The sequence below is a fragment of the Tachyglossus aculeatus genome, chromosome 16, assembly GCF_015852505.1.
Source record: "Tachyglossus aculeatus isolate mTacAcu1 chromosome 16, mTacAcu1.pri, whole genome shotgun sequence".
Classification (NCBI taxonomy): domain Eukaryota; kingdom Metazoa; phylum Chordata; class Mammalia; order Monotremata; family Tachyglossidae; genus Tachyglossus; species Tachyglossus aculeatus.
The window spans coordinates 26,072,242-26,092,766 of NC_052081.1; the positions used below are offsets into that span (position 1 = coordinate 26,072,242).

General features: G+C 47.0%; 1 protein-coding gene and 2 non-coding genes across 3 annotated transcripts in view; 2 read left to right on the forward strand and 1 right to left on the reverse strand.

The window, feature by feature from the left end:
• EIF3A (eukaryotic translation initiation factor 3 subunit A) overlaps nt 1–14,637 on the forward strand; it is a 36,123-nt gene extending 21,486 nt beyond the window's left edge. Inside the window, exons 12-23 of the mRNA XM_038757629.1 lie at nt 1,419–1,766; nt 3,108–3,212; nt 3,303–3,416; nt 4,579–4,701; nt 5,001–5,154; nt 6,037–6,221; nt 7,521–7,609; nt 10,033–10,243; nt 10,299–10,839; nt 11,875–12,061; nt 12,386–12,579; nt 13,407–14,637. Of these exons, the coding sequence (XP_038613557.1) occupies nt 1,419–1,766; nt 3,108–3,212; nt 3,303–3,416; nt 4,579–4,701; nt 5,001–5,154; nt 6,037–6,221; nt 7,521–7,609; nt 10,033–10,243; nt 10,299–10,839; nt 11,875–12,061; nt 12,386–12,579; nt 13,407–13,618 (2,463 nt within the window). The 3' untranslated portion in view covers nt 13,619–14,637. The remainder of the gene's footprint in view (nt 1–1,418; nt 1,767–3,107; nt 3,213–3,302; nt 3,417–4,578; nt 4,702–5,000; nt 5,155–6,036; nt 6,222–7,520; nt 7,610–10,032; nt 10,244–10,298; nt 10,840–11,874; nt 12,062–12,385; nt 12,580–13,406) is intronic.
• On the forward strand, nt 466–597 carry LOC119938892. Its single transcript, XR_005454585.1, has one exon. It is a non-coding gene; the product is annotated as a small nucleolar RNA SNORA19 (small nucleolar RNA).
• Nucleotides 9,460–9,532, reverse strand: TRNAV-UAC. Its single transcript has one exon. It is a non-coding gene; the product is annotated as a tRNA-Val (tRNA).
• Nucleotides 14,638–20,525: the final 5,888 nt, after the last annotated feature.

Here is a 20,525-nt window from a genome sequence, read left to right on the forward strand (position 1 = left end):
TGAGCAAGAGTGATCTTTTCTGGGTATTCGTGGTTTATTGTGCGAGTTGGTTTCCTTTTGTGCATTTTGTGAATTTTTGACTACAAGATGGTAAGAGAGTAGGAATGATGATGATGAGGATGACGGGGTAAGTGCCTGGAATACAGTGCTGGAGTAGAAGCGGTGGCAGTCCAGTCCCACATTACAAGTCACTCATTGCTGGTGGTTCTCTGGGTATGTGTCTCCCTTTGCCCCCGAGTTCACTCCGTTGGCAGCTGGCCTTGCAGTAGCATCAGCGGTGCAAGGGGCCCCCCAAGAAAAACCATCCTGGGCACCTTAAGGTGAGTTTTCCGCGTCAGCTTTCTCTTCCAGGAGTATCCTGGTTGGCTCTTTATTTAAAGGGCTAACACACACACACAGGGAGATGGTGCCTGTCCTGGAGGTTAACTAGAATGTCGTGAATAAATTGCATTCTCCTGTCCTCAAGTGCACATTTCATTGACCTGCCTTCTATATAGTGGTGAGCAGTGTTATTTCTGATGTGCCAAACGAATGAATGAAGGTTAATTAGCAACTTGGCTCGCTTACAGCTCTGTTGCCAGTCTCCTTCAGACATCTGAACTTACGTAGCCGCCCTTTGTATTGTATTTGGGGCCGGGGCCAAATAGATGCCAGTGCGTCTTCTGGGCTGCCAAGTGATTTAAGCCAGCCCAGCCAGGGTGGGAATCCGGGCTGATGGAGCCAGCTTTGGTGCAGTTGGCGGCCGAGAGCATAGGGAGCTACCAACTGTATCTTTGGCTCCGTGGGGTCGCTAGGCAAAATGGGTATGCTGTCCTTTAAACTTCTCCCTCGGCCCTCCAAGCCGGCCTGCCGGCAGTTACTATTTGGGATAAATGGCTTGTAAGCTCACTTGGTTCACTTTTTAGTAGAGGTGGTTATTGTTGAAGCATGAAGTACTCTAATTGGTATTTAGCTTCGTTTTCCTTTTGGGTTTCCTTTTTATTAACTTTGCTTCCTTTCTGCCCCCCACCCCCCCACCATTGTTCCAGTTCTTGCTAGGTTCTATTTTCTGTGAAACTTGGAAATAACTTTAGCTGAGAAGTTAAAGTAGGGCATTGTTCCAGCCAGGGGCAGGTGGAATAATAAAAATAGTGCAGTAATTTATGCATTTGGAACTTGGGATCATAGTTTTTAAGAATTGCTGAGTGGTATCTCTACTGGATCTAGACTAGACGTAGCATGTGAGATACATTTTTTGGGTTCGTGCCTTTCCACCAAAAATGTTTTCATTTCCTTTGTCCTTCCATTTAGTTCCTTGAGCTAACTTTGACTTTTCTAAAAGCGAAAGAGAGTTTCAGGGGTCAACTTCTCAAATGGTTTATTCCCTCCATTGTCTACTTGTGCAACTTAAGGAGTGACGTTTTTAAAATGTTTTCCAGCAAGAAAAGGAAGAACAGCACCAGCTGGCCGTGACTGCTTATGTAAAAAATTCAAGGAAAGAGCATCAACGTATTCTGGCTCGCCGTCAAACCATTGAGGAGAGGAAGGAACGCCTTGAGAGTCTGAACATTCAGCGTGAGAAAGAAGAGTTGGAGCAGCGGGAAGCTGAACTTCAGAAAGTCCGCAAAGCTGAGGAGGAACGTTTGCGCCAAGAGGCGAAAGAGAGGGAGAAAGAACGCATCCTACAGGAGCATGAACAAATCAAAAAGAAAACCGTGCGCGAGCGCTTGGAGCAGATTAAAAAGACGGAATTGGGGGCTAAGGCCTTCAAAGATATTGATATTGAAGTAAGCAACTTTTTACTCCTTAGAGAGTTGACGTCCAGATTCAAGTAGAGGAAAGCGGTTGGCTGAAAATTACAGTCGGGGCTAGAAGTGCGAACGTTTTTATTGGTGAGGTTGAAGATGCCGGCTTCACTTATTCTCAGTGGGACGTAAATCCAAGTGTGTGGTGACATTCTTGATTGTGATTCAGGGGAAAAAGACGTTGGATAGCTTAAAGAATGGAAAGCGGTCCTATTTATACCAGGCTTGAGTGTTTGCAGAGAAGCAGTGTAGCCTAGCGGCAGGAGCCCAGGCCTGGGAATCAGAGCACCTGATTCTAATCTCAGCTCTGCCACTTGTCTGCTCTGTGACTTTGGGCAAGTCACGTCTGTGACTCAGTCGCCTCGTCCATAAAGTGGGGGTTCGTTGCATTTACCGAGCGCTGACTGTGTGCAGGCCACTGTACTAAGTGCTTGGGAGAGTACAGTACAACAGAGTTGGTCGAAATTACGGACGTGAACCTCAGGGCTTTGGGGCTGAGGGTGGGGTGAATAAAGGAAACAAAACAGGGTGATGCAGAAGAGAGTGGGAAAAGAGAAATAATAATAATAATAATGGCATTTATTAAGCGCTTACTATGTGCAAAGCACTGTTCTAAGCGCTGGGGAGGTTACAAGGTGATCAGGTTGTCCCATGAAGTGAGGGCTTAGTCAGGGAAGGCCTCTTGGAAGAGATGCACTTCCAATAAGGCTTGGAAGGTGGGGAGGGTCATTGTCTTGGCAGCGTTTCTAGACTGTGAGCCCACTGTCGGGTAGGGACCGTGTATATGTTGCCAACTTGTACTTCCCAAGTGCTTAGTACAGTGCTGTGCACATAGTAAGCACTCAATAAATGCGATTGAATGAATGAATATGAAGCGGGAGGGCGTTTGGGCCAGAGACAGGATTTGGGAGAGAGATCGGCGGCGAGGTAGACGGGATTGAGGTACAGTGAGTAGGCTGGCGTTAGAGGAGCAAAGTGCCGGCTGGGCTGTAATAGGAGAGGGGCAAGGTGATGGTGCTCTAAGGCAGTGAGCCCTATGTGGGACAGGGACTGTGCTCAGCCCGACTCTCTTGTCCTCCCCACGGTTTACAGTACCCGGCACATAGTAGCACTTAACAAATACCATTTAAAAAAATTCTGTGTTACGTTTGAAAATCAACTGATAATATTGAGCGCTTACTCTGTGCCGAGCACTGGGCTAAGCGCCTGGGAGAATGCAAGTTAGACACTGTGAAAATAGCAAAATCCTTAGACAAGCCCTCATAAATTAAGGCAAAAACCACCGTAGTGATTCATTACGACACGTGCCGTATTACTTTTTAGGACCTGGAGGAATTGGATCCGGATTTCATTATGGCCAAACAAGTTGAACAACTTGAGAAAGAAAAGAAGGAACTCCAGGAACGTTTGAAGAATCAGGAAAAGAAGGTAGTAGTGCAATCATTCCAACTCCCCGGAGAAATGGAAAAGTCGCACTGGCCTGCCGGAGCCCTTTACTAATGTTTTTATTTTGTTTAGATTGACTACTTTGAAAGAGCAAAACGTTTGGAGGAAATCCCTCTTATAAAAAGTGCCTATGAAGAGCAGAGAGTGAAAGATATGGACCTTTGGGAACAACAGGAAGAAGAAAGAGTATGTTTTCTCGTAAATGTGTTAGTTATGTATGCTGAATTTAGAATCTAAGTGGTATCATTTTGCTGTCACAATTTCTTAATTGTTTTGCCCAGGTAGTAGGCTTTGGTTGCCTGACTACCTTCACAAAACCCCCAAGAGGGTAATTTTTTAGTATTTTGTAATATATAAAGTATCAGATTCCATGGAGAAATTAAAAAGTACCGCAAAGACATAAAACCAAGTGACGCCTCCCAGGATTTTCCCCTCCAATTATGGCTTGCCCACTTCTTTCACGGTCGGCCTCTTCCTCCAGACCCTTCAGGTACACGACCCACCCTAATGTTAGAATCTTAAACCTAAATCTTAAATCTAAAACCATCCTTCCTTCAGAAGTGACCAGTTTACTCTTGACAGGGCAAACTCAGGAATAAGACAGGGCAAACCCAGGAATAGCTCCTGTCTTCCCACATCTCCCATATGTCTTAGTGGCCATTAGCTCCTCAGCCAAGAGGAAATGATTGTTTAGCAGTGATTCTTGGCTGGCAAGACGGCTTCCAACTCGGTGGGATGAAATGTCTTCTGCGGGCCCTTGGTCCATTCTCTTCCCTGCCTCCAAATTATAATGGGATTGGGGCTTGGTTGCCTAGTTGTATCGTTCCCCCAATCATTGAGGAATACTACTTAACACTAAATCCAAATTCTCCTCACTTAATCGGGAACCAGAAGTTGGAGGTGGGGAAATACAGGTAGTAAAGGGCTTGGCCAAGGTTCCATAGTCTCAAGGGTGTGATGGCTTTCACCTTTTCCCTGCCTGAGCTGGGCCGACTGGAGACAGGTGAAGAGGTGACTGCTTCCTTCGGCTTCACGTCGCAGGGGCCTGCTGAGCCAGAGAAGACTTGCTGATGGCCCCGCTCTCTAGTGGGACTGGGCTATTCCTCGATTTGCTAATGCATTACGAGTGCCCTTTGAACCACCTGGAGTTGAGAGAAGCGTGGGTTTCTTTGTTTCTGTTGCTTCACCATCGATCTTTAGTTGGCGGCAGTTTCAGAATACAAGGGCACGCGGTGGCCCCTCTTAGCTGCTTTGCCGTAACTTGGGAAAACACCAGTTTTCATACGCTGGAGTGAACTCACAAGGACAGCGTGCTATTTTGTCAAACTAACCCAGTACATATTTACAGATTACTACTATGCAGTTGGAACGGGAAAAGGCCCTTGAGCACAAGAGTAGGATGTCACGAATGCTGGAAGACCGAGATTTGTTTGAAGAGAGACTCAAGGCAGCACGGCAGTCTGTTTATGAGGTATGCCTTTATTTTCAGGAAAAGAATTGGACTGCTTAATGACGTTAACTTTTAATAAGGCTCATCGAGGGAAGTATAGGAGTAATCTCCTTTCTCAGCTATTGTAGGTGGGCACAGGTATTCATTTCTCAGGGAGTAGACCCTTTCAGGCCGGTTGTTTTTCTGCGTGTAGCACTGGCGGGAAGATGAATATGGTGGCGTTTTTGATGTCAGTTAACCTGAGCCAGTCTTAAGTGGCGGCAGCTGACTTTTCCTTTCTCAAGTATGGCTTCAGACAACTCTTACGTTCATCCTCGCAGGAGAAACTGAAGCAGTTTGAAGAGCGGCTCGCTGAAGAAAGACGGAATCGCTTGGAGGAGCGCAAAAAACAACGCAAGGAGGAACGTCGCATCACTTACTACAGAGAAAAAGAGGAGGAGGAGCAGAGGCTGGCCGAGGAACAGATGATTAAGGGTACAAGATGGGATGTAGCGACAACTAATCTAAGATGAAAGGATGCTTTTTAAATGGAAAATATTCCAATTTTTAAGCATCCATGTCTAAAGGAGTCTCGTATACGCGGCCCAGGTGCCTGAACTTTTTAGGCATGTACCCCGCAGTAATAATGTGTGAGGAAGAATGCATGTGCTTTCCAGCTTTGGGGTGATGGTCTTTGACTTTTCGATTCTTTTGCCTGATGGCCGAAGAATTCTCATGCCAATTCAAATGGGAACACCGCGTTTTCAGTTGTGACCAAGAGCTGGCATTCAGATGCTCAGTAAGAAAGTTAAAAGAAACAGACAACAGATGGCTCCAGAGTTGGCATTCAGCATGTGGCATACCAGATGCCAAGGTGATAGACTACTTTGTGCTGTCATCGATGCCCCTTTTTCCCCGTGACAGTGGCAAACGTACCACCTGGAAGATTGCCATTGATGAGTACCATAAGCACTTGCCTGAAGAAATGCATTTTCCCTCTAACTGCCCGATTCGAAATTATCATCATTACATTAAACTGTTCTCCACTATGATGTTCTAGAAGGCCCTAATTGAAGGATCAAAATATATTATGATGTGATTTGCACACGATCTGCGTATGCCTGTGTAAATGGCAACGTGGTTTCACGGGAAATTCGTTAGTGAAGCACCGATTGTTATCCTTCCTGATTTCTCCTCCACTCTTCCCCCCCACAATCACTTGCACATTTATTTGCACTTGTCTGCGGGTGTTTGACTCACCTTCCCTTTCACGGAGACTGTAGAAAGATGGGAGAGCTACATTGAGTCACAGGAGAGGGGTCGGTGGTGGCCAGTTTGAGAAACACGTAAAACAATATGCTGTTCAAATTGTTGCAGAGCGTGAAGAGAGAGAACGTGCCGAGCGTGAAAAACGTGAAGAAGAGCAACGAGAATATCAGGAGCGGGTCAAAAAACTGGAAGAGGTGGAGCGGAAAAAACGCCAGAGAGAGTTAGAAATTGAAGAACGAGAACGTCGGCGAGAAGAGGAGAGGAGGATTTCTGATGACCCGCTTTCTAGAAAGGTAAAGGAAACCCACTAAACCTCTCCCACCTGATTTTTTTCTAGGTATCGTTTATTAGAGGGTGAAACTTTCCAATGGCAATGACCCTGACCTAGTGACTTAAAAAGTTGAGAAGCAGCGTGGCTCAGTGGAAAGAGCCCGGGCTTTGGAGTCAGAGGTCATGGGTTCAAATCCTGGCTCTGCCAATTGTCAGCTGTGTGACTTTGGGCAAGTCACTTAACTTTCTGTGCCTCAGCTACCTCATCTGTAAAATGGGGATTAAGACTGTGAGCCCCCCGTGGGACAACCTGATCACCTTGTAACCTCCCCGGCGCTTAGAACAGTGCTTTGCACGTAGTAAGCGCTTAAAAAATGCCATCATTATTATTGTGTCCCTAAGCATAGAAGATTGAAAGGTGATTGTCTTTACCCAGTTTTCAAGCAGCAAATCCCCCAGAATTATGGGAGGGGGGGGAAGGGACATTTATATTTCTATGGAGTTTTCAAAAGTAGGATGTTCCTCGTGCCAGTCGTATTGAATTACATGAATAGGTAAGAAAGACTTGGTCATTTTTGGACCGGTTTTGCCCAGAGGTGGTATTGGCACAGGTTAATGCCCCAAGGGTGAAAGTCTTACGTAGTCTCGTCAAAAGAACGGGTAATCGTGACCACCATCCCATGCTCTGCCAGTGTATTGCTTTGTGTGTGTGTGAGTTTACCGGGGTGGAGGATGGCCAGACTTGCTTTTGGTTCAGGTGGTGATAGCCTAGGAGGGCAGGTTTGTCATCACCCGCTACAAGATGCCCCCTTTCCTGTCTACTGTGACTTTGTTCTCTCACCCAGCTTGTCAAAGTATAGCTCAGGGGTGTGGGAGAGGAGGGAGGCAAGTCGGGTATCTGTGGAGGAAGAGGAGCGTATGCACATGAATCCGTATTTAGGTGGATGCGAATGACTGTGGTTGGGCACTCGTTAGTGGCTCGATCCTCGGCCAGCATGGACAGTTCTGTTAATTGTTGATAAAGTTAATCGGAAAGCTTCATCTTTAAGCCACTAGTTTGTACACCCCTTATTTCCAGATTTTTGAAGGTATTAACCACAGTGTATCCATCTTCATGGATGTTCTACCAGTGTGATGTTTGAATTGGTTCTTTGGATATGCTGACAAATCCTCCGATGAAGTCCCCAAACAGATAATTCATTCTCATTTTGTCCTCCTCAAAGTTACTGTGATGATAGTAGTTCTGGGGTTTTTTTTTTCAAGTAGTCCTTTTGAACTGAAACTGTAAATACAGTGTTGAACTTGAGCTTTGTTCCCTGCAGGATTCTCGTTGGGGTGATAGAGACTCCGAAGGCACATGGAGGAAAAGCGCTGAACCCGAAGCTGAATGGAGACGAGGGCCACCAGAAAAGTAAGACTGTTTTAGGGCAGTGACCTTTCAAACATCCCTCCCGAGTAGTCTGAAGTAACATCCTGCAGACGTATCGGCTCTAAAGTTGGAGGTTTTTCCTCTTCCTTGAGGTTGCACGGTATTTGACAGTGCCTCTGGCATTTGCAATAATTACTTCCAAAAGCGTGTGTTTTCCTACCTTTTCAGGAGACAATCTGTCAGAAGCGTTCAGGACTTTCCTTCTGACCATTCGCACGCCTATAGCTGGATAGATATGGTCGTGGGTGTGCGCGTTTACAACATGGGTCAGAGTATGAAGCGGGTAACGTGAATTTCCCTTCATGTGTGGCTTTTTGAGAATGCAACCCCACTCACTAAGGGAGAACCACCTGAAGAATTTGAGCCTCAGAGCAGCGTGGCTTAATGGAGAGAGCCCAGGCCTGGGAGTTGGAAGGACCTGGGTTCTAATTCCGGCTCTGCCACATGTCTGCTGCGACCTTGGCCAAGTCACTTAACTTCTGGGCCTCGGTTACCTCACCTGTAAAATGGGAAGGGCCCATGTCCAACCTGATTAACTTATCTACCCTAGCGCTTAGAACAGTGCTTGGCAATCAATCAATCATATTTATTGAGCACTTACTGTGTGCAGAGCACTGTACTAAGCGCTTGGGAAGTCCAAGTTGGCAACATATAGAGACAGTCCCTACCCAACAGTGGGCTCACAGTCTAAAAGGGGGAGACAGAGAACAAAACCAAACATACTAACAAAATAAAATAAATAGAATAGATATGTACAAGTAAAATAAATAAAGTAATAAATATGTACAAACATATATACAGGTATATACATATCAGTCAATCGTATTTATTGAGCGCTTACTGTGTGCAGAGCACATAGCAAGCGCTTAACAAGTACCATCATCATCATCTCCTGTCCAAAGAGAACAGTTGCAGAAATACTGTGAGCCAAGTAGGAAAGACTACTGTCAGTTCTGCCATAACCCGTGTTTTCTCAGGTCTTATTGGGGCTAGAATTGGGTGAGAGAGTGTTCTGGCAATAGCCTCTCTGGGCTCAGCGTGCTGTATTATCGAAGAAACCCGCTTGTGTGCATTAGTGCGTGTACACAGCTTAGTTATTAGAGTGCAAGTTTTTCCTTTCATGTGAGGTTTTGCAGAAACACCCCCTTCTTTGCGCAGTTAGGTGTGGCTGCGTTTTAATTGGTGGTTCACTTTTAACTTCCATCTCTTCCCCCCTGAAACTGCTCGTCTTCAGGCTCATTGAACGGTGAAAGGATGTGCTACGTTTTAGATGATGTTCAAGCTAGGAGTAAAAACATTCATCGCTACTGAACTGCCAGAGTTTTCTTAGTGACCGCAAAGCCCGTTTATAATAATAATAATAATAACGATGGCATTTATTAAGCGCTCACTATGTGCAAAGCACTGTTCTAAGCGCTGGGAGGATACAAGGTGATGAGGTAGTCCCACGTGGGGCTCACATTCTTCATCCCCATTTTACAGATGAGGGAACAGAGGCCCAGAGAAGTTAAGTGACTTGCCCAAAGTCACACAGCTGACAAGTGGTGGAGCCGGGATTTGAACCCATGACGTCTGACTCCAAAGCCCGGGCTCTTTCCCACTGAGCCACACTGCTTCTCTAAAAAAGGGGCAAACTGCTCTCTCCTGGGTGGCGTTGAGAGAAATAGTCAGAGGGAACATTTTGCAGACCATTTTAAATAAGTACTTAAACCTATTTAAACTCAACAGTTGAACGAAGTGACAGACGTGTTTATTCAGGGAACCTCCCCAGAAGAGTCTGATGTTGTTAAAGGTTGCCATAAATCATTTTTTGAAAATAAGGAATCGACTTGTGGTTCCACTGGGGCTCGAACCCAGGACCTTCTGCGTGTAAAGCAGACGTGATAACCACTACACTATGGAACCACTCCATAGGTTTATAGGGACCTATGGACCTAATGGACCTATCCATTAGGTAATTAATGTAGTCAACGTACCGGTCTATTCTGCCACTCCTATGGGCTGTTGGATTTAAAATGGGAAATAATCAGGACTCGGTGCACTCGTTTGGGTGTGGTGCAGGGGAGGAGGTTAATATCCAAAACGAAAGCCTTCAGGAGATCTAGCGCTCGGGTGAGCTTGTACTCCGGGTGTGATTTAACTTGGTGTGAGAAGCAGGTGGCTCAGTGGAAAGAACCCGGGCTTGGGAGTCCGAGGTCATGGGTTCTAATGCTGGCTCTGCCGCTTATCGGCTGTGTGACTTTGGGCAAGACACTTGATTTCTCTATGCCTCAGTGACCTCATCTATAAAATGGGGATTAAGACATGGGAAAACCTGATCACCTTGTATCCCTCCCAGCGCTTAGAGCAGTGCTTTGCCACATAGCGCTTAACAAATACTGTCGTTATTATTATTAATCTAATAGAGAGTGGCGGCGCGGAGAAGGGCGTGATGAAGAGAGACCTCTCCGAAGAGATGAGGACCGACCGAGGCGGGCAGGAGACGACGAAGAGAAAGAGCCGCCCGCCAGAGCGGATGAAGAGCGGGTCCCTCGCCGTGGGCTGGATGAAGAGCGGGTCCCCCGCCGCGGGCTGGATGAAGAGCGGGTCCCCCGCCGCGGGCTGGATGAAGAGCGGGTCCCCCGCCGCGGGCTGGATGAAGACCGGGTCCCCCGCCGCGGGCTGGATGAAGACCGGGTCCCCCCCCCGGCGGGGCGCCGACGAGGATCGGTTCCCCCGGCGGGGCGCGGACGAGGACCGGGGTTCTTGGCGGAACGCGGACGAGGACCGGCCCCCGAGGCGCGCGGCCGAAGAGGATCGGGGGCCCTGGCGCCCCGCCGAGGATGACAGGCCCCCCAGGCGCGGGCCCGACGAGGAGCGGGGCAGCTGGCGCAACACGGACGAGGACCGGGGCCCCCGGCGCGGAGTCGAGGAAGATCGAGGGCCGAGGCGCGGGGCCGAGGAGGAGAGGTCGTCTTGGCGCAACACCGAGGACGATCGCGGTCCCAGGCGCGGCCTGGACGAAGACAGGGGTCCGAGGCGCGGTCTGGATGACGACAGGGGACCTTGGAGAAACATGGATGACGATCGAGGCCCCAGGCGCGGGGCCGAGGAGGAGAGGGGTCCGTGGAGAAACATGGATGACGACAGACCGAGGCGTGGTGACGATGACAGAATTCCCAGGCGCGGGGATGATTCTAGACCCGGTCCTTGGAGGCCATTCGGGAAACCAGGTAAGAAACAGCCACCCCGCAACCTTGAAATCAAAAACCCCTTCCACGTACCTCAGAAACCGTCTTCGTGCCTACTTACTGGCGGACTCGGTTTTCCACTCCTGCCTACTTTTCACCCGGCTACTGGAATTTGCTTCTTTTTTTGTTAAAGAAAAAGTTACTGCTAAGTGGCTCTGGTTTAAAGCTTAGGGGACGAAGGGACAGGTGGAACGTCTAAAGTTGGGCGTGGGAATTATTGCTAGCGAATTTCATTTATACAGGGTACGCTCACCCTTATCTCACACTCTGTTTGTAATCAGGTCACCTCCTAGCTTAAAATGAAAACAACTCCTCAGTAGTACATAACCGTGCGTATTATTTGGTTTTATGTGAAATTCCCTGAGGGTGCCAAAGTCTATTCTAGAGTATCAGGCCAGTCCAGCGAAAAAGTTCGGTAAGGCAGTTTTTGCCAAGTCCTCGGTTACAGAAATGCAGAGTTTCACATTTTTAGTGCTTGAAGGTTGTGGTAAAAGGTCAAGTTACTACTGAGGAGAAAAATCCCAGATGAGGCAGATTCTACGAAGTGAAGTCCTTAGCGGTCTCTGGGTCTGTTGGCTTTTGGTCATTAAGTGTGCCCTAGAGGTTCGGAGTTGGGAGCGGAGTCCTGAGCAGCCGACATGACTCGAGCCCAGAGAATTGCCAGCCTGACCTGGGTGGGCACACTTTAGGTTTACAAGCGCGGAAGGTCCTGGGCTTTGCTCGTGAGTGGCTATCCCAGCTAAAGGACCCCAAACCTTACAGTGTTCCCTTCCTCATCCTTGTTCCTGTTCGTCATCTTGAGGTCGTTCTTTTTCGTCACCTTGACATCTCCGTACCATTCGGGTGCAGCGCACTGTGTGCGTACGGCAGCGTCCCCACACCTGTCGGAGGCTGGCCTGATCTGGCCCCCTGATCGTGTCAAGCGGCGTTGCGAGAATGGTTAGTGAAGCCCAGGGAGAAAGGCGTTGGTGACCGCAGAGGTGTATTAATAAAGAAACTCTATTGCTTTGAAAACAGGTGGATGGCGGGAGAGAGAGAAGGCCAGAGAAGACAGCTGGGGTCCACCCAGGGAATCCAGACCTTCTGAAGACCGTGAATGGGATAGAGAGAAAGAGAAGGATAGAGATCAAGATCGGGACGAGAATGACAAAGATCACGAAGGAGACCGAGATGTCGATCGTGAGGATCGCTTCAGGCGCCCCAGGTTCGGCATCGGGCTTATAACCTCCGGGGGCGGGGAGGGGGGCGGGATTGATTTGAACGTTTAGTCAATCAAGGGTATATTTAGGCAGTGCTTACTCTGTTGGGAATGAGCCTCTCAGCCCGTTTGTTGCGTGGCATGTTAACCTACCTCTCCACATTAGGACTAGCTTAGGCCGTCCGGAATTTTGGTCACCCAGATCGCGCTTGGGCCCTTCTTTAAGAAGCACTGTTTTCCCCGCAGTTAAGCGTGCCTGTGGGGTGAGGAAAGTAGCGCGTGCTTAGCGTCAAACGTGGCTAACTTGGGGGTCCTTTTGAATGCCAAAAGGGAAGAGGCTGGTTGGAGAAGAGGACCGGCCGAGGAAGCCTCTAGCTGGAGGGATTCGAATCGACGTGACGAATGGGATCGAGATGACCGTCGTGGTCGTGACCGAGACGATCGCGGAGGCCGGGACTTGAGAGATCGGCGCGGTGACGACAGAGACAGGAGAGGACCGCCTCTCCGATCGGAACGTGAAGAAAGTACGTTCGTTTTCCCACTTGGGCTAGGACCCTATAGAAATCGACAGATCCGTAAATAGAAGAACCGCGCACGCCCATTAAAGGGGAATTTAAACAAGGTGGTGAATTTAAACATAAATAGCACTCCTGTAGAAGGAAGTGCATTCAACTGCCAAAGATCGGGTTATGCATTCACTTTCCATGTAACTCTGGAACTCAGGGATGCAAATTGAAGACCTTAGTCAAATATAGGCCACAGCGAGGACCACGTGTACGTTTACCTCGTTTATAACCATTCGTTGGTTTGAGGCGTTAGTCGGACCTCTACTACTGGCCCGTAAAATCTGAAGCAAAAAGTATCGTATTGAGGACTTGTTGCTTGACCGTTTCTGGTCATCCGGGTCTTCAAAATTTAGTTAATGACAGCCTTCGAGAAAACCAGTGTTTCCATAGTTGAAGCTTAGCGGGCAGCGTATAGAAAGCGTGCTCTTTTTAAAGCATGTGGACTCCTATTTAAATTTCCATTTGAAAAATGAGCACGTCCTTAAAGTTTTCATGGTCAAGCACCGGTGATACTGTGAAGGTAGCAGATGCACCTTTCTGGCTCTTGCTTTTCAAATCCGGTTTCAGGGATTGTGGCCGTTTTAAAAGCGGTGATGGTTTCCCTTTGACTTGCTTTCGCTTAGTCCGTAGAAGAGCCCGGAACTGGGTTTTCAATAGAAATGAATGCCTCTTCCCTCGGGAGCAGTCGAAGGGGTCCATTTCGAAGCGGTCCCAGATCGCCTTCTGTGTAAAGTAGAGTCACAGCCGAGGCTTTGACGAGAGCTGTTCTTGTTCCACACCTCCAGCAAGTTCGTGGCGACGCACCGAGGAGCGGAAGGATGAACGCGGAGAAGAGCGCGACGCTCCACGCCGCATCCCTCCTCCCGCCCTTTCACGGGAGCGGGAGAGAGACGGCGAGAAGGAGAGAGGGTCGTGGCGGTCGGAAAAGGAACGGGAGTCCCTTCGTCGCACTAAAAATGAGACTGACGAAGATGGATGGACCACTGTGCGGCGTTAAGTCACAAGCTCCACGCGGTCTCAACCGGTGTTTTATCCTAGATTTGATCATATTCAGAAATTATATTTGTGCTTAAACCCTTCGGAATCGAGGTTCTTTAAATGTTTCACCGTAATATGAAAAGCATGAACTTGTGTTTAATCCTATATAGATCGATCACGCACCGTACCCACAGCGGAAGATGGGGGCAATCGAATGCCGTTTTCTGAAATCTGAAGCGTTTCATTAATTGGCAGATCATTTGTGTGTTCTTTTAAAATCCAACCCCAAAACACAACCAAAATAAACGAAAACTGTGAACCCTGCAGGTATTGAGTAGCACCTGTGTTTCAGTATAAAGCTGAACGTTTTCTTTTAAAAGTCAGAAGAGCTAATTGAAATTTGGAGTGAAGGGAAAATGTATCCTCGGGCCAAGCATTGAGAATCTTTCTGTGAAACAGTCAAGAGATTTTTTTTTGAGGGGGCTTAGCATTATCCGAATCTAGAAAGCTCATAAGTTCACGTTGCGTGCCGTATACATTATAAACTTTAGTTACAGTGGGGTTTCGGGGAGATTTTTACGTGACTGCAGGGGCCTGTTCACGGAGCAGCAATCCGCTCGTCCTGCTGACGACGCCAACGCAGTTACAGAGCGAAGCAAGAAACAGCCTTTTAAATTGGAAGCCTTGGGGTAAGCCTTCTGCTAAGAATGTTTTCTGTTGCCAATAGCATAACTGCTTTTCCAGTCACCGAGAACTTTTAAGCATTTTAAACCTGATAATATTTATAACTGTGTGGGGCTTTCTGTTGAGATTTTTTTTCTTCAATTTTCTTTGTCTTCAGTATAGCTTTTTTTCTCTTCCCCCCCTTTCAACAAGTACTTTGTAGTAATGGCTGTGTTGACTTCAGTCTTGGTACAGTAGCTCTAGCAATCGTTAACCATTTGGTCTTCATGGAAGCCAACACAGAACTTGCTGCTGTATTTTTTTTCTTCAGTGATAAAAATAAACTACTTAGAGAATTATAGTCTTGATTTTTAATTAGCCTCACGTGAGTATTTTGTCCGAAAATAGGTCCCATCCATCATTTAAGTCTTTCCCATCCCGCCTGAATTGCGAAGTGGATTTACAGGTGTTCTTGATTCCAGTTAAAGGGACGTGGTCTCCATCGATTGAAATCTGACTCTGAACATTTAATATTTTGCGCCTCCCCTCGCCTCCCAAAATTAAATTTCCCTTCAAAGTTTATGTTTTTCCTCTGGAACTCACCAAAGTTAACAGGTTGAAATTATCATTCCATATCTTTCTATGAAAGTTTGAAATACTTTTGCACGCTTATTTACCCCACCTAAATTTTTTCAAAAATTCCTCACACTCGCCACGTTCTTTCTTAATAATGTTGGACGGCTGTCTCTGTGGTGTAGATCGCTTAATTACTACAGATCATCATGTTGACCAAGAGCCACTGGGGTGACCTTTTTCCAGAAGGGGCATTTACAGTGAAATTGTGAATGAAGCAGAATGAAAGCATTGCTTCAGCTAGACAGTTTGTCATTGTAATTATAGTTTAGCCACTTGAAGCGAATGACCCGTTTTCACGGTTATTTTATTAAATCTGGGACATCCTAATCAAAAATCTTGAAGAGGCTGTACTCGTAGCTACATGACAAACTCTTTCCTCTGACCTTTCAGATTTTTGGCATTTTCTGTCACCGTGCTGCTAAAATGCCCCTCAACATTTCACATATGTTCTGGTGGTTTTATGCGCTTGAAATGGAAGATTTCCAACCTTCCTTTGCATTTAGTAAGGGGCATTTGAATTGTCCAGATATCTTGATTTCAGAAATAAACTTTCCAGTACGAAAAGGTTTCGGTTTGCATGCCGATAGCCACGCCGACATCAGCAAGACTAGGAAGATTTGATTTTAAAGCTACAGTCGCTCTTGGGGATGCTTTTTCCCCAGTGCGTTTTCCCGAGCTCTCAAGAAGACCCCAGTTCAAGTGACAATTACTCTCTTTAAATCGACCCTCCATTTCTAGGGGTGCATTCCCTTTGGTGGTCAATTTGAAGGAATGCAGAATAATTAGACCGAAAAGTTGGACCCCCAAAACTGGCCTGAATTCTGGAAAGAGATGAACACTGATTATTCAAGAACTTCTAAATGCTCTCTGAGAAACTCAGGGTACACAACCAGTCGCAAAAGGAGGAAAACATTTTTGAAGAGGGGGCACCGGCGACCTCATAGGCCCTCTAACCACATTGACGTGCCCACCCTGCCTGGATCTGTTCTAAAACTGAATTTGTTTATAAAGGGTCAACCCGGATTTTATCCAGGTACTTCAAGACAGCAATTGGGCTCTTCAACTAAGGAATTACAAAAAAAACAAAAAACTTGTGGGCCAATGTGAGGGAAGTTAAGAACCGTTCTACGTCATTAAATTCATTCATTCAATCATTTATTGAGCAGTTACTGTGTGCAGAGCACTGTACTAAGCACTTGGGAAGTGCAAGTCGGCAACCTATAGACAGTCGCTACCCAACAACGGGCTCACAGTCTAGAAGGGGGAGATAGACAACAAACCAAAACATGGAGACAGGTGTCAAAATTGTCAGAACAAATAGAATTAAAGCTATATGCACATCATCAACAAAATAAATAGTAAATGTGTACAAGTAAATAGAGTAATAAACCTGTACAAAAATATATACAAGTGCTGAGGGGAGGGGAAGGAGGTAGGGCGGTGGGGTGGGGAGGAGGAGAGGAAAAAGGGCTCAGTCTGGGAAGGCCTCCTGGAGGAAGTGAGCTCTCAGTAGGGCCTTGAAGGGAGGAAGAGAGCTAGCTTGGTGGATGCGTGGACTGAGGGTCTTCCAGGCCAGGGGAAGGACGTGGGCTGGGGGTCGACGGCGGGACGGGTGAGAACGAGGTACAGTGAGGAGGTTAGCAGCAGAGGAGCGGAGGGTGCGGGCTGGGCTGTAGGAGAGAAGGAAGGTGAGGTAGGAGGGGGCGAGGTGATGGAGAGCCTTGAAGCCGAGAGTGAGGAGTTTCTGCTTGATTTGTAGGTTGACAGACAGCCACTGGAGATTTTTGAGGAAGGGAGTGACATGCCCAGAGCGTTTCTGCACAAAGGTGATCCAGGCAGCAGAGTGAAGTATAGACTGAAGCGGGGAGAGACAGGAGGATGGGAGATCAGAGAGGAGGCTGATGCAGTAATCCAGTCGGGCTAGGATGAGAGATTGAACCAGCAAGGTAGCGGTTTGGATGGAGAGGAAAGGGCGGATCTTGGTGATGTTGCGGAGCTGAGACCGGCAGGTTTTGGTGACGGATTAGGTGTGTGGGGTGAACGAGAGAGCGGAGTCGAGGATGACACCAAGGTTGAGGGCTTGTGAGACGGGAAGGATGGTAGTGCCGTCTATAGTGAAGGGAAAGTCAGGGAGAGGGCAGGGTTTGGGAGGGAAGATAAGGAGTTCAGTCTTGGACATATATTGCGTTTTAGAGGGTGGGCAGACATCCAGATGGAGATGTCCTGAAGGCAGGAGGAGATACGAGCCTGGAGGGAGGGAGAGAGCAGGGGCAGAGAAGTAGATTAAATCTGATGTCACGTGTTGTAACTCAAATGAAGTCACAGTTGAGGCCTGAGTTGGAATGCAAGGTTTCTTCAAAGTGAGGCTTTTCAAGAAAGCATGCCCCCCGCCCCCCACCACATACCACCCAATTATAGAATTACCATTTCCTCTTGATGGCCTCCAAAGGGAACAGACCAAGGAAATCCTTCCACTAATCTTTTAAAACTTCACCGTCATGAGCACCTATTTTAGTTTGCTAAATTCTTGTCAAGAATCCTTTTGTGCCGTGGTGTTCAGCTGAAGATAGCTTCAGTAGACGCCTTGCCGCTGCTCATTAATGGTTTGCGCACCTCCAAAGAAAGGTGTTTTACAAACACTCAGTTGCTTTCAACTAACTAGGCTCAAGGTTATCTGTGGAGTAGTCAACTGTCTCATCAAGTGAGTGTCATATACTAAACAGCTCCTCTGTGCCTAAAGAGGGCTGTTTTGGGAGTAGTTTTAAATCCAGAGGTGTCAGGCCAATAACACACGATGGATTCCAGACTTTTGGTAGTAGTTGACGTGACTATAAACATGGTTCATTGAACAGGGAGATGGATGAGGACAGCAAAGAGGAGAAAAAAAAAGATGGCAATAACTTTGGTATCTCTGAATTATTGATAAAAGCTGAACTTTTCACATAAGGTAAACAGACTTTCTGCTTTCCTGTAGTTTATGACATCCTACATGTAGTTTATTACATGGAGGTAACTGAGGCACAGGGAAGCTAAGTAACTTGCCGAAAGTCACACAGCTGACAATCCCGGCTCTGCCAATTGTAAAATGAGGATTAAGACTGTGAGCCTCCTGTGGGACAACCTGATCCCCTTGTAAACCTCCCCAGTGCTTAGAACAATGTTTTGCACATAGTAAGTGCTTAATAAATGTCATTATTATTATTATCCTACTAAGTAGGCGGCAGTGAATCTGCACCACCAGGTCGTGACGCTTTTATGGATTGGTTATTTTAGGTCACAGTAACTCGTTCAAAGGAGAAGGGGAATGTTCTTTAGTGGCTTTTTAAGAAATTCACAGCTCATCCAAAACTGATTTACACCACTGAAAAATTGATCGGATTTCCTTTTCCTGTCCAACTAACCTGACTTTTTAAATTTAGGCTTTTCTCTAGTTTATAAACTACCACAGATTAATGATTTTAGAAGTAACTGGGCAGGGCACAGGCTGAGTTTCTAGGATACAAATTCACCATCAAAGCTGAGGGTATCAATTGATAAATTCAAAGTTTCTAACGCGAGTATCTAATATACCTTTAGTTTTGCTGAGTAAAATTTCACCCTGGAAGTTGCAAAATAGACTGAATAGGCCAGAGTTTGTGAACAGGGAGAGGCTTATCGAAAGAGCCAACTTGTAAGGCTCTCCTGTGGGAGCTGGAAAGCTCAGCGATTGAGCTACCCGTGAACGCCGTTTTATTGTTCTTTATTTTGCCCAAGCCACTGTTGAAAATAAGGCCGTTCAAGTACCATTACAATATGACCTGCTTCCGCCAGCGCGTGGAAAAAGTTAAATGTGGCTGGGATTTGGAGTTGTTGTCCACAGACACTAACCAAGCCACGGGCTAGTAATAATAATAATAATAATGATGATGGCATTTATTAAGTGCTTACTATGTGCAAAGCACTGTTTTTAAGCGCTGCAGAGGTTACAAGGTGATCAGGTTGTCCCATATGGGGCTCACAGTCTTCATCCCCATTTTACAGATGAGGGAACTGAGGCCCAGAGAAGTGAAGTGACTTGCCCAAAGTCACACAGCTGACAAGTGGCGGAGCCGGGATTTGAACCCATGACCTCTGACTCCAGAGCCCGGGCTCTTTCCACTGAGCCACGCTCCTTAATCTCCTGAAAAGAACTCACTGAGCCAGTGCCGCTTTCTTTCCCACTCTTCCATTTCTTCCATAATGAATTAATAATAATAATAATGATGGCATTTATTAAGCACATACTATGTGCAAAGCACTGTTCGAAGTGCTGGGGAGGTTACAAGGTGATCAGGTTGTCCCACGGGGGGCTCACAGTCATCATCATCATCATCAATCGTATTTTTTGAGTGCTTACTATGTGCAGAGCACTGTACTAAGCGCTTGGGAAGTACAAATTGGCAACATAGAGAGACAGTCCCTACCCAACAGTGGGCTCACAGTCTAAAGTCTTCATCCCCATTTCACAGATGAGGGAACTGAGGCCCAGAGAAGTGAAGTGACTTGCCCAAAGTCACACAGGTGACAATTGGCGGAGCCGGGATTTGAACCCCTGACCTCCGACTCCAAATCCCGGGCTCTTTCCACTGAGCCACGCTGCTTGGGCGTGGTAGTGGCGATAATCCTACTGCTACTGCAAAACTGGTAAACAGCTGCTTTGCGGGGGATTTCCCACTTGAATTTGGTTAATCAAGTAGGGCTAATGGGAATGGATCTCATTGATGGTATTTATCAACCGCTTGCTGTGTGCAGAGCACTGGACTAAGCGCTGGGGAGAGTACGCCTCCCACAAAGCAGCTCTAAGGTGTCTTGTGCTGAGATAATAATAATAATGATGGCATTTATGAAGCGCTTACTATGTGCAAAGCACTGCTCTAAGCGCTGGGGAGCTTACAAAGTAATCAGGTTGTCCCACGTGGGACTCAGAGTCTTAATCCCCATTTTACAGATGAGGTCGCTGAGGCCCAGAAAAGTGAAGTGACTTTTTCATTCATTCAATCGCATTTATTGAGCGCTTACTGTGCGCAGAGCACTGTACTAAGCGCTTGGGAAGTACAAGTTGGCAACATATAGAGACGGTCCCTACCCGACAGCGGGCTCATAGTCTAGAAGAGGGAGACAGATAACAAAACAGAACATATTAACAAAATAAAATAGAATAAATGTGTACAAATAAAATAAAGTAATAAATATGTACAAACATATATACATGTTCTTGCCCAAAGTCACACTGCTAACAAGCGGCAGAGCCGGGATTTGAACCCACGACCTCTGACTCCAAAGCCCGGGCTCTTTCCACTCTTACCGACTTGTCCTTCCAGGCGCTTAGTCCAGCGCTCTGCACACAGTAAGCGCTCAATGAACACGACTGAATGGGCGAATGAGTGAATGAATAAGCGATTGAATGAATGAGATGAAAATTGTCAGCAGGGATTTGGAGATGGGGGGGCGGGGAAAGCCTCTGAAAGGGGCCGTCACTGACCGGCATAAATGGGAAGGGGATTAATCCCTGACAACCCCAAGAAAGGTCTGTGCTTGGTCCTTTTTTTAAAAACAACACTACCGGTCAGGGCCCTGAAGCAGCCCGGCCCGACTCGGAGTCCGTTGTT